The following is a 13,573-nucleotide window of genomic DNA, read 5'->3' on the forward strand; positions in this document are numbered from 1 at the left end:
TAAAACCAGTTACCTCCCCAAAGTCCCACCTCCTAACGTCATCACACTAGGGGTTAGGGTTTCACCATATTAATTTTGGGAGGACATATTCAGCCCATAACATGTTGTGTCATGGTGAGACTGGCAATGCTAGATTTCGTGATTTCCTAAAAGATAAAATAAAAATAAAAAACTAAGCACCTACTATGTGCTGTTTTAGTCACTGAGAATATAACCCTGAACAGGACGGAAGCTGTGTGCCTTCTTGGAACCCTCCTTCTAGCAGGGAGAGATAAAATGGGGTGTGGGGAGGTGAGGGGCGTACCGTATATCAGAGAGCAGTAACTAGTAGGCATGAAATAAAACAGGTTCTACACGCGCACCATCAGAAAGTCACAAGTGTGCAAAGCAGACAAATCCCAATCTCCTCACTTTTCTATCGCGTAGGCCCCGCCCGCGCCCCAAGCCCCGCCCTGTCATGGTTTTCCTCTCCAGAGGGTAGCCGCTACGCCTTACCGACTGCGTTTCAGTGCTGTCCCACTGCTCCTGCACACCCCACGCCTGCGACCCTACCCACCACGGACAGCCGCTCCTGCGAGCTGGAAGCCAGTTCTCTGCGTCCTGAGCCTGGCAGCTGCATCTGAACACTCGGAGCCTGGCGATGGCTTCCAGAAACCCCTGCGCCGTGGGTCGCTTCAGTGAAGGGGCCTGTACTTCGGCGACCCAGACTCCGGGCTGAGAGGCCTCCTAATCCAACCAGGAGGACCAGGAGAGTCCCCAAAGGGGACACAGCGCAGTGATCGCCAGGCTTGGAGAGGAGCCGCTCCTGGCAAAGCCAGCGCCCAATTTCTGAACGCCGCCTCCGTTCGGGACTACACTTCCCAGGGGCTATTGCGGCGGAGGACACGCCCACTTCCGGAAAGGACCCAAAGCCGGGCGAGTGCACGCCCCGCCGGTTGCTGAGGAGAAGGGAGGTCTGGGCGGGGCAGCGGCAGAGGCTGGATTGGGGAGCGGCGGGGGCGGTGTCCTGGTTCCTGTGTGGGCGGCGGGCGTGAGCGTGCGCGTGTGGCCTGGTGGCTGTGAGTGCCCATACGTGGTGAGCGTGCGGTGCTGCGCTGAGGGGCGAGCGCGCGAGGGGATGGCGGCCCGGTATGTGACTGTCCGGTGCGTGGCCGCGAATCTGCGCCTGCGTGCATGTCCCGGCGGCGTGCGGAAGGCGGTGTGTGTTGGAATGAGTGAAGCACTTTAAGTGGCCAAGAGCAGGAAACCCGGCCGGAGGAGGCTTACCCCGTTCTCTCCTGTATCGACTGCATAGAGCCCAGTGTGGGCAAAGTCCTAGAGCCCGGGGAAGTTGCCCGGGCGGGGCAGCCTCGGCTGAAGCATTTCCTGTCAGCCCTATCTGGAAGGGGCAGAGCCCAGGACAGGGCTCCATGTCCACAGGACAGCGAGGAGCGAAGACCATGGGGACTGAGTACACAGGTAAGAGTGACAGATGACGGATGCGGCTGCCGGAGTGGACATTGAGGTTTTGGGTGCTGTCTTTCGGGGTTCAGGTGCTGGAGGAGGATGTCCCCCGTTTCTAAGGCTAGTGGACCTGGAAGTCGAAAGATTTGGAGGGTCACCTTGGGTCAGAGTGGAGCTGGGTTTAGTTTGGGAGGGACCTTGACTTGGCCAGAGACACCTAACCAGATAACCTGACTCAGGTCCTTGGTATATCACTAAGGGCCCAGGGGAGAGAACACTACCCGTAATATTACCCATTATAGCATTACTTCTGGCTACTCTGCTGCTGTTGAAGGAATAGCTCAGCATTTAGATTTTTACCCGTCAGAGCCTTGTCCCCTCTTCACTGTAGGATTTGGGAAGAAGGCGAGATTCACAGCTTCACCCAGAAATGCCGAGGCATTCCAGCCTTTCTATGGCGTAATCACGTTCTAGTCAATAATGGAAGATATCCCCATTCCTTGGGCTTCTCTCCCTCCCCTCTGGCCTCCCACTCCAATAAAGAGAAAGGGGGAAGAAGGGCTATTTTTAGCCATATTGTTCTGTGCTTGTTTAGCTTCCTGCATGCTATAGTAATAGCTAATGTTTAATGAGTGTTTATTATGTGCCAGACACAGTTCTAAGACCTTTTGGGAGTATCAGCACCAAACTTCACAACATTATGAAGTAGGAACTACCTTACCTCTTTTTTACAGATGAAGACACAGAAGCATAGAGAGGATAAGTAATCACTAGCAAGTGGAAGAACCGGGATTCAGATCCAGAACAGGCTGACTCCAGAGTCACTGGCTGTCATGTAGTCTCCTCAACTACTGCCTCAGGTAGGTTTCTTAGCCACTTTTGACAATTAAAGAAACTGACTCTGAAAGGGTTAAATAACTAAATAGTTCATATCCCAGAACCTCCACTGAGCAGGTTTGGGGTTTTTTTCTTAAAAAGTTTATGACTCTAAGTTCTTAGGTAAAATGGAGATGGTAATATTATATACCTCACAATACTGTCATAAGGATTAAATGACCTCATACATGTAAAGCACTTGGTATAGTCCCTGCCATGTAATGTGTTCATTTTTATCATCATTATGATAATTTGAGAAGGCAGTGGAATTTAGATGAAAGAAACTAGAATTAATTCAGATACTTTATCCTCTTCCTAATTAAGGAAACGTGGCTCAGTGGAGTCAAGGGACTGCTTCAACACTGTAGTTTGTCACAAAACAAAATGAGATCCTGGGCCTCATGAGGATTTTTTCATTTGGTTGTCTGCAAGTCACATGGACTCTGTTGTAATGAAAGGAATGCCTCTCTCTGGAAAAGATGGAATTCTCCACGGAATTTGTCTTATAGAATCTTCACAAATCCTGGCCAACTGCACAGAGGACTTATTTTCTGTTATTTTCTGGTATATGAGCAAATAACTTTTGTGATAGAGTCAGCCAGACCTAGGTTGGTGACTAGGTTATTTACAAATTTGTGTGACTTATGAAAAAGACTTGACTTCCCAGAGCTTTCTTGTGTAAAATGGTGACAATATACCCGATTCTGTTTGAAGATTTTGGAGATTTAAAGACAGTATTAATATATGCAGCACAGACATGGTGGCTCATGCTTGTAATCCCAGCACTGTGGGAAGCCAAGGCAGGAGGATTGCTTGAGGCCAGGAGGTTGACCAGATACCTAACTCCAGGAGGTTGACACCTCCTGGCCTCAAGCAATATAGTGAGCAATTGGGCAATATAGTGAGACCCCCATCTCTATCAAAAGTAAAAAAACTAGCTGGGCATGGTGGCACATGCCTGTAGTCTTAGCTACTTAGGAGGCCTAAGCAGGAGGATCCCTTGAGCCCAGAGTTTGAAGATACAGTGAGTTATGATCACGTCACTGTACTCCAACCTGGGCAACAGAGTGAGACCCTGTCTTAGAAAAAAAAAATGTACACACACACACAGGCTAGTATTAATAAATCTGTTGTTAATGAATTGGTGGCTGATGGGGAGAGGGGGTCAAGAGATATTATGCTCATCCTGAAAACCCAGAGCAGAGGGGAACCCCAGCTATACATTTCAAGTCTCCCAAAGAGCATCAGGACTGTGGGGTGGGGGAGTTGGAGTGAGGATTGTGAGTGAGGACAGAAGAAGCTGAAGGGAAGAAAGCATTTTCAGACTTTGATTATTAGTGCTACTTGGTTTCTCACTACCTCTTTTTCTCCCCAGCTCTACAATCCCAGAGTAAAGCTCTTCTCCAAATGAAGAGCCAGGAAGAGGTAGAGGTGGCAGGAATTAAACTTTGTAAAGCCATGTCCCTGGTGAGTTAGTATTCCCCCTCTCCCCACTAAAATAGTTTTGCTTTTCTGGATTTGGTAATACTTGTTTTCTTCTGAAAATATTGTGCTTAAGAGTTCCACCCTGAGGCCTGTTTCCTGTTTCTTCCCTTTCTGAAATGTGATGGGGTTGTGAGTGAGGGATAGACTCACACAACCCAGTGCCCTCTCAGAGGTTCCTTCTCTTCTTCCTGCTCATTGTTTATTTTTCATTCAGGAAATGACCCAGTCTGAGCCCTTCCCTTGTGCTCAGTCTTTTCATAGGCATCTGACAAAGCAGAAGTACAATCCTCAGAGTAAATTTCCATGCCTGGTTCCTAAGTCTCAGTCCTGATTCTCAGAGAGGTTATAATCTGCTGGAGAAATGAAAAGGCAGCAAACACTTATGCAGTGTGAGAAGTGCTGCAAGCAGAGAGTAGACTCACAGTGGAATACTTGGGAAGGGCCATTAATAGCCCATATGATGTCTTTGGGTGAATTAGAAAAAAAAGTGCCCCTTCCTCTCTACTGATGAAGCTCTGTAACAGGCCGCACAATATGGCAAGAGGAAGTCTACCGTATTTTAGCTCCTTCCTGCCTCCTTGGTGAGGGATCCTTGAGCAGGCTATAGCCTGCACCATCCTACTCACGGCTGAGGGCAGGAAGGGTTGGGGTGACTTCACAGAGGAAGTGATTCCTGAGTTACGCCTTGAATGAAATGGAGGAAGTGCAGGCACAGGTGGGATTGATGGCATTCTGAACAGAGTATGCAAAGGTTTGTTCTCCCCATTTGACCATGGAGCCGTGAACATCTTAAAATGCCAAGGAATGTTTTACATCCTTTCTTCTTTCTAGGTTGAATACCATAATCTGTTTAGTCAGTCCCTTGTTGTTCCGTAGGTAAATTGTTGACAATTATCTGCTATTAATAGAGTGTTGCAGTAATTATTCTTGTAGTTGAATTTTTGCCCTCATCTCTGATTATTTTCTTCGACTAAATTCCTAGTTTTTCATTCCTTGTGGATTAAAGTTTCTCAAACTGACCCTACCCTAGAACATTTTAAATTTTATTATTTTTATGGCCAACAATAGAAGCTTCAGAGCTACAGTTCATGTTCTGATTAAGATAAACTGCTAATCTAGTTTTCACCAGCAAATTGCTTATTGTAAGAAAGTATTGAATTGGTTTACAAACTTAGAAAATTAAAATTTTTAAAATGGAGTAGTTAAGTTTGTTTTTTTTTTTTTTGTCTTTTTTTTTTTTGAGATGGAGTCTCACTCTGTTGCCCAGGCCAGAGTGCAGTAGTGCAATCTTGGCTCACTGCAACCTCCACCTCCCAGGTTCAAATGATTCTTCTGCCTCAGCCTCCCAAGTAGCTGGGATTACAGGCCTGTGCCACCACACCTGGCTAATTTTTTTTTTTTTTTTTTTAAGTAGAGATGGGGTTTCACCATGTTGGCCAGGCTAGTCTCAAACTCCTGACCTCAAGTGATCTGCCAGCTTTGGCCTCCCAAAGTTCTGGTATTCCAGGTGTGAGCCACTGTGCCTGGCAAAATTTTTTTTTTTTATTATAGGCATAACAACTTATGGCCAGAGCATGACACCTTTTCTTAGGTATAATGCCACAAAACATACACTACCAAGATAACTTGTTTCTTAGCGCATTTAGACATTTTAAACAAAAGCATTCATGTCAGTTGCCAGAGGAAAATATTTTAAGAGTGGCAGAATTTGTCATAAAGGTTAAGATGGACTATGCACACTCCACTCTTTTTCCCACTGAAAGTTGCTGTAAAACCAGGACAGCATGCCTGGAACAGCAATCTGAGGTCTCTGTAAAGTAAATAGTAGCAGGCAGACTGGACACAGTGACTCACACCTGTAATCCCAGCACTTTGGGAGGCTGAGGCGGGTGGATTACTTGAGGCCAGGAGTTCAAGACCAGCCTGGCCAACATGGTGAAACCCTGTCTCTACAAAAAAAAAAAAATATATATATATATATAAATTAGCCAGGTGTGGTGGTGCATGCCTGTAATCCCAGCTATTCAAGAGGCTGAGGCATGAGAATCACTTGAACCTGGGAGGCAGAGGTTGCCGTGAGCCAAGATTGTACCACTGCACTCCAGTCTGGGCAACAGAACAAGACCCTGTCTCAAAAAAAAAAAAAAAAAAAAAAAAAGTAGCAGGCAGATTGGGGAAAAAGCCCCAGATTTGAAGTACCACCAGACCATGGTGCGTTTACCTTCAAGAGACTCAAAACCTGCAAGTGGGTAATGATGTGGACAGAAAGAGCTGCAGGAGAAGCCTTCTAGTTGATAATCAAACTGCTGAAAACTAAAGACAAAAAAATCTCAAAAACCAGCCAAAGAAAAATGATGAAGAACTGTCAACCTAGAATACTATGTCCAGGGAAAGTAGCCCTTAGGAATGCAGATAAAATAAAGTTACTCATAGGAAAGAAAACTAAGAACATTCACCGCCAGAATTCTACAAGAATCACTAAAGGGAGTTCTTCAGATAGAAATTATACCAGAAGGGAACTTGGAACATCAGGGTGAAGGAAGTGCAACAGAAATGGGAAATATTATATGTAAATACAATAGACTGTTCTCTTGAGTTTATAAAAATATCTTCAATGGTTAAAAACAAAGCTGATAGCTTAACTAAACAGAACAGTATTTTAATATAGGTAATCTAGATTCAGAGACCATGTCTAAACTATTGTAGCATACTACAGTTAGGTAAAATAAGATGTAAGAATTATGATTGAAATACTAAATGAAATGTTTCACCTGTTCTTTTTGGCCTTCTCTTCTTCTCTCTCTGTTTTTTTGCTTCTGTCCTTCTTCATCCTTATCATAGGCAACAATTCTTAAGCAATTACATCATGCCAGGCATTTTAGATCTGTTTCTTCATTTAATTTTCACAGTGCTGCCATGAAGCAAGTACTATATTTCCATTTTTCAGATGGGAAAACTGAGGCACAGGGAAGTTAAATTTGGCCAACCTCACCCAGCTAGTCAGTACTACAGACCAAATTCATTGGAGTAATCTGACCTTTTTTCTGATTTATTCAAAAGTGGTATTTATTTAAAAGTCTGATGTTGATATAAGTGAAGTCATAAAAAAAAATGAAAATCTCCCAGTAACAGTCCAGTGGATCACTTTGTGGGTTGGTTAGGAAATGGAGCTCATGTAACAAAACACAGGTTGCTTGATATGTGCTCACATCACATTATTTCTCCTGATAATTTCCCATTAGATTATCAAAAAACAACTTTTGGGCATGTTGGCTCAGGCCTATAATCCCAACTCTTTGGGAGGCTGAGGTGGGAGGATTGTGAGAGGCCAGGACTTTGAGATCAGCCTGGGCAATATAGTAAGACCCTGTCTCTACAAAATAAAGAAGTAAATAAAAAAGGAAAATGAAAAACAACTTTTCAAATGTGTTCTTCTCTCCTAATACAAATATATTTTTATTTCAGAAGAGAAGACTATAGCTAGGTGTTTTTTTCCTTTCATTTTTTAGGCATACCTCTTAACATCTCAAGAACACTAAGATTTCTTAGAAAATATTGTGGAGATTGAAGTCATGTTCATCGGGTCAGCATCCTTCCTTACAAGTTTTTCTCACAGTTCCAGAGCTCTTTAGCTTCTCCATGTAGAGAAGTGATTTAGCTCCTAACATGAATAGCATTGCATTAGCACTTGATTATATCCTGTTTTGAATGTAGTCAGCATTTTTTCATTGGTAATATATTCTTGCCACCTAGAATTGCAAATGTTTGAAGAGCAAGGAGTATCTCATTTTTTTCTTTTTCCTAATATGTACAGCATAACTAGGCAGAAAAGTTGTCCAATAACTTACCTGACCCGGATCATTTAGACCCTTAGTGCAGTTACTTATACATAGTGTTTTTAATCCCAAAGTGAGAACAGCATAACACTTTACCCTAGAGCTACATTGGAATGTGAACACTGAGTGAGCAAGATCATATTTGTGTCATTTTAGGGTTCAGTGACTTTCACAGATGTGGCCATAGACTTTTCCCAAGATGAATGGGAGTGGCTGAATCTTGCTCAGAGAAGTTTGTACAAGAAGGTGATGTTAGAAAACTACAGGAACCTAGTTTCAGTGGGTAAGAGTATCTTCCTCCTTTTGCCTCCCCATGACTCAGTAGTCTTTTATGCCATTATCAGAATTTCCCATAGTTTTCCACAGCATAGGCAATTTTTATATGTCTTTTTACATGCAGGTCTTTGCATTTCTAAACCAGATGTGATCTCCTTACTGGAGCAAGAGAAAGACCCTTGGGTGATAAAAGGAGGGATGAACAGAGGCCTGTGCCCAGGTAAGTGGAGGATACCTAGAGATAAAGGAACTGTTCTCAACATGTTCTTGTCTCTGAAATGTGTTGGAAAACACCTCTCAAACTCCCTCCCAAACTGAAACTTGTTCTTCTAACACCAGTTTTTGAATGGTTATTCTCTTCCCTACTAGTATAACTTGCCTCCTTTACCTTTATTGATTTCTTATGCATACCAGGGTCTATTTCTGAGCTCTTGTTTTACTGATGTTTACCTAATTCTACTCAAGCACCATATTGTTGTCATCATCCCTGACTTCAAACATTTCTGAATCCTTTAGACAAGCTGATGTTTAGTTTTTTGAACTGGTTTAAATATTTTCCTTTCTTTAAAAGGTGAGTTTATTGAGTTAACATGTATTACAGCTATTTTCTTCCCTCTGCCTTTTTCTTTTTTGTATTTCTTGTGTTATTTATTCTTGTTTTGTTGTTTATTAGGTCTGTTTTTTCTCACTCTCTTCTTTATACCACCCCACCCTTTGAATTAGAAAAGTTTTTAGTTCTACAAGTTGTTACCTTTATGTATTTATATATTTTAAGATCTTTTAGAATTTTTCTGCTTGGTATTCCAAACATTGTCTTCTGATACCCTTACAAAAGATGAAGAAATTAGCTCATGAATATTACTTTCTTTCCCTGTGTACATCATTTCCCCACTTATATTGTGCTCACTGGGGTTTTTGACCCAGGGTATTTTATTCAATTTTTTTTTTTTTTGTAATGTTCTTGCCTTGCTTTGTAGCTGTTTTACTGATTTAGAAAGCTAGATAAGAGACGACAGAAATATATTGCAAGAAAATGAACCTCAAATGAGATGGTCCTGGTTTAATCTGTGGCCTGAAGCGTAGACTTTTCCTACTTTCAGTTCTTCATTTTATTTTATTTTATTTTTTTTTACTTTTTAAAATTAGAGACAGGATCTTGCTATGTTACCCAGGCTGGAGTTGAACTTTTGGGCTCAAGCAATACTCCCACCACAGCTTCTTGAGTAGCTAGGACTACAGGAATGCACCACCACACCTGGCCCTACTTTCAGTTCTTACAGTTTCAACAGGAGGATTGTGGGTTACTTGTGGTCCTATGTACATTAATAAATAAGAAATAATGAAAATCAGTAAGCATCTGATTCACAATATTAGAAAAAGAACAAAATGAATTTAAGGAAAGCCCAGATAAGTTATATGTAGTGATTTATACTTCTACAAATAAAAGTAGGAATAAATGAATTAGAAACAGTAGCGCTACTGAAAATAAAGTATTGTACATACTTCATTAGAAAACCAACACAGTATATAAACTAAGGACAAATGAGAGAAAACACAAAAACAAAATAATTATAAATAACCACACATGCATAAGAACTTAAAAGAATCATGTGAATCTATTTTCCTCAACTCTCCATAAAATAATTTGAAAAAATAGATGATATTCTAGGAGAATATAATAATGTAGGTTACCATAACTGATACCAAGAGGAGATACAACATTTAAACAAGTAAGTTACCATCAAAGAAATGTAGAATGTTGTATAGGAACTGCCTCCCCCAAGAAAAGAAGCCACATCCCCGAATAGTTCTTTAAGGAAAAATATCATCAATGTTGTTTAAATTGTTCTGGGGTAGAGAATAAAAAGAGAACTTAAAACATTTTTGTTTATGAATACAGCATATCCTATGATACCAAAATTACCAAAATAGCACCAAAAAGAGAAATTAGAGACAAACCTCAATTGTCAATATTGGTTCAAAATCTTAAAAGGTCATATTGAAATAGTATACCATGGCCAATGAGGATTTATTACAGCAGTTCAAGGATGGTTGTATCACCTAATCTTATATAAGAACCATAAAAACATGTACCTCTGCTTGCGGGTTTCAATAACTACGTGAATCACATTTTCATTTTCGAAATTTCCATTATTCTAGCATTTAATAAAGGAGACATTTGCTTTCTTAATATCTTTCAGACTTGGAGTGTGTGTGGGTGACCAAATCATTATCTTTAAACCAGGATATTTATGAAGAAAAATTACCCCCGGCAATAATAATGGAAAGACTTAAAAGCTATGACCTTGAATGTTCAACATTAGGGAAAAACTGGAAATGTGAAGACTTGTTTGAGAGGGAGCTTGTAAACCAGAAGACACATTTTAGGCAAGAGACCATCACTCATATAGATACTCTTATTGAAAAAAGGGACCACTCTAACAAATCTGGGACAGTTTTTCATCTGAATACATTATCTTATATAAAACAGATTTTTCCCATGGAAGAGAGAATATTTAATTTTCATACAGATAAGAAAAGCTTAAAAACACATTCAGTTGTGAAAAAACACAAGCAAGACCGTGGAGAAAAGAAACTTTTAAAATGTAATGACTGTGAGAAAATATTCAGCAAAATCTCAACCCTTACTCTTCACCAAAGAATTCATACAGGAGAGAAACCCTATGAATGTATTGAATGTGGAAAGGCCTTTAGCCAGAGTGCCCACCTTGCTCAACATCAGAGAATACACACAGGAGAAAAACCTTTTGAATGTACTGAATGTGGGAAAGCCTTCAGCCAGAATGCTCATCTTGTTCAACACCAGAGAGTTCATACTGGAGAGAAACCTTATCAGTGTAAGCAGTGTAATAAAGCATTCAGCCAGCTTGCACACCTTGCTCAACATCAGAGGGTCCACACTGGAGAGAAACCCTATGAATGTATTGAATGTGGGAAGGCTTTTAGTGATTGTTCATCCCTAGCTCATCATCGAAGGATTCACACTGGGAAAAGACCTTATGAATGTATTGACTGTGGGAAAGCTTTCAGGCAGAATGCTTCTCTTATACGTCATCGGCGATATTATCATACTGGAGAGAAACCCTTTGACTGTATTGATTGTGGGAAGGCTTTCACTGATCACATAGGACTTATTCAGCATAAGAGAATTCATACTGGAGAGAGACCTTACAAATGTAATGTGTGTGGGAAGGCTTTTAGCCATGGCTCATCTCTGACAGTGCATCAGAGAATTCATACAGGAGAGAAACCTTATGAATGCAATATCTGTGAGAAAGCCTTCAGCCATCGTGGGTCTCTTACTCTTCATCAGAGAGTTCATACTGGAGAGAAACCCTATGAATGTAAAGAATGTGGGAAAGCTTTCCGGCAGAGCACGCATCTGGCTCATCATCAGAGAATTCATACTGGAGAGAAACCTTATGAATGTAAGGAATGCAGCAAAACCTTCAGCCAGAATGCACACCTCGCGCAACATCAGAAAATACACACTGGGGAGAAACCTTATGAATGTAAGGAATGTGGTAAGGCCTTCAGTCAGATTGCACACCTTGTTCAGCACCAGAGAGTTCATACTGGTGAGAAGCCTTATGAATGTATTGAATGTGGGAAGGCCTTTAGTGATGGCTCATATCTTGTTCAACATCAGAGACTCCACACTGGCAAAAGACCGTATGAATGTCTTGAATGTGGGAAGGCATTCAGGCAGAGGGCATCCCTGATTTGTCATCAGAGATGTCATACTGGTGAGAAACCTTATGAATGTAATGTTTGTGGGAAAGCCTTTAGCCATCGTAAATCCCTTACTCTGCATCAGAGAATTCATACAGGAGAGAAACCTTATGAGTGTAAGGAATGTAGCAAAGCCTTCAGCCAGGTTGCCCATCTTACTCTACATAAGAGAATTCATACTGGAGAAAGGCCCTATGAGTGTAAAGAATGTGGAAAAGCCTTCAGGCAGAGTGTACATCTTGCTCATCATCAGCGAATTCATACCGGAGAGTCATCAGTTATTCTCTCCTCTGCCCTCCCATACCACCAAGTCCTATAGATTCAATCTTGTAAATGCTTCTAGCATCCATCTGCTTTTTTCCAGCACATGTCCCATCATCATAGTCCAAGACGCAACCATCTCATCTGGATTTCTGCAGTAGCATCACTGTTGCCCCTTTTGCTCCTATCAACTACATGTTTAACACTGTAGGCAGCCTAACCTTTTAAAAATAAAAATACATATTTATGTTATTTTCCCATTTAAAACACTTGATTTGAAATATATATTAACTAATCCATTTCAAGGATTTAGCACGCACTGGCATATAGTTATTGCTAAATAAATGCTAGCCATTAAGGTAAAGGTTTCCTTACAAACTATCATATTAAGCAGCAAGTAAACCAAACAGTAAGTCAAGACTAAGATTTTAGAGCAGACAGAAGACTACTCTCCTGGTAGAGAGGAAAGATGAACAAACTCAGAATTGAAAGATTTATGGTACACAAGGTAACATGGTGGCTTATCACTCCCTCTGTGACATTGTTGATGAGCAACTCTCACTTGACCTGACACTGAGAAGAGAGAATCAGCCAATTATAACAAAAGCTTTTAGCTGGGTGCGGTGGCTCATGCTTGTAGTCCCAGCACTTTGGGAGGCTGAGTCAGGCAGATTGCTTGAGCTCAGGAGTTCAAGACCAACCTGAGCAACATGGTGAAACCCTGTCTCTACAAAAAATACAGAAATTAGCCAGGCGTGGTGGTGCACACCTGTAGTCCTAGCTACTCAGGAGGCTGAAGCAGGAGGATTGCTTGAGCCCAGGAGGTGGAGGTTGCAGTGAGTCATGATCACACCAGTGCAATTCCAGCTGGGCAGCAGAGCCAGATACTGTCTCAAGGAAAAACAAAGAACAAAAGCATTTGGTAGAATGTAGGACTAACCAGGGTAGGTAGTAGTAAACTAAAAGTAACAAGCCAAAAAAACTTGAATAGATTAATAGCCATGAAACACCGAAAAGGGTAGTTCAATACTTTGGCCTTTATACAAGTACCACAGACAATTCGTGTGGTATTTAAATTGTTCTAGCATAAAATAAAATGCAATAAGACCTTCCATCTTGTTCCATGAGATTGACAAGACATGCCAAAACATAAAAATATGTACACTGCAGTTAGTTTCTGAATGTAGATGTTACAACTTAAACTTATTTTTAAAATATTTAAAAATAGGAAGGCTAGACATGCCTCTGTGTAGAAAATCTGATAAAAATATTTCTCCCTAAATTGTAAATTCATTGATATTCCAATAAAAATTTCCATATATTTTTTAGTTGAGAAGCTGATTCTGATCATCTAGAATTTTGATTTTAATGAGGAATGTAGTTTACATTGGGAATGTAGTACTAATACTAATTGAACATTTGCTAATGTTTCACACACTTTTAGGTGCTGGGGGATACAATAAGGTACAAGATGGACAAAAATACATGCTCTTACAGATCTAGTAGAACAGAAAAAATTAAATGCATGCCATGTGATAAGTATATGATATGTCCCATAAAGAGAAATGATATAAAAAAGAAGCTAGGGAGTGCTGGATCAGGCACCTTACTATCCCCAGAACATGTTGGTATTAGAGGATGAG

The 13,573-nt window shown here is 41.1% G+C and overlaps 1 protein-coding gene across 2 annotated transcripts; it reads left to right on the forward strand.

The window, feature by feature from the left end:
- Positions 1-431: 431 nt before the first annotated feature.
- ZNF470 (zinc finger protein 470) lies at positions 432-13,261 on the forward strand. Of its 2 annotated transcripts, XM_055370707.2 has the most exons (7): positions 919-1,458; positions 2,178-2,303; positions 2,644-2,883; positions 3,695-3,786; positions 7,797-7,923; positions 8,041-8,136; positions 10,118-13,261. In XM_055370707.2, exons 4-7 carry the CDS (start codon positions 3,727-3,729, stop codon positions 11,986-11,988), a joined length of 2,154 nt encoding a protein of 717 aa, XP_055226682.1. In that variant the 5' UTR covers positions 919-1,458; positions 2,178-2,303; positions 2,644-2,883; positions 3,695-3,726; the 3' UTR covers positions 11,989-13,261. The 2 variants fall into 2 exon arrangements, with proteins under 2 accessions (XP_018871115.1, XP_055226682.1); XM_019015570.4 differs by lacking the exon at positions 2,644-2,883 and having other exon boundaries at positions 432-1,458.
- Positions 13,262-13,573: the final 312 nt, after the last annotated feature.

Source organism: Gorilla gorilla, chromosome 20 (genome assembly GCF_029281585.2).
Source record: "Gorilla gorilla gorilla isolate KB3781 chromosome 20, NHGRI_mGorGor1-v2.1_pri, whole genome shotgun sequence".
NCBI lineage: Eukaryota > Metazoa > Chordata > Mammalia > Primates > Hominidae > Gorilla > Gorilla gorilla.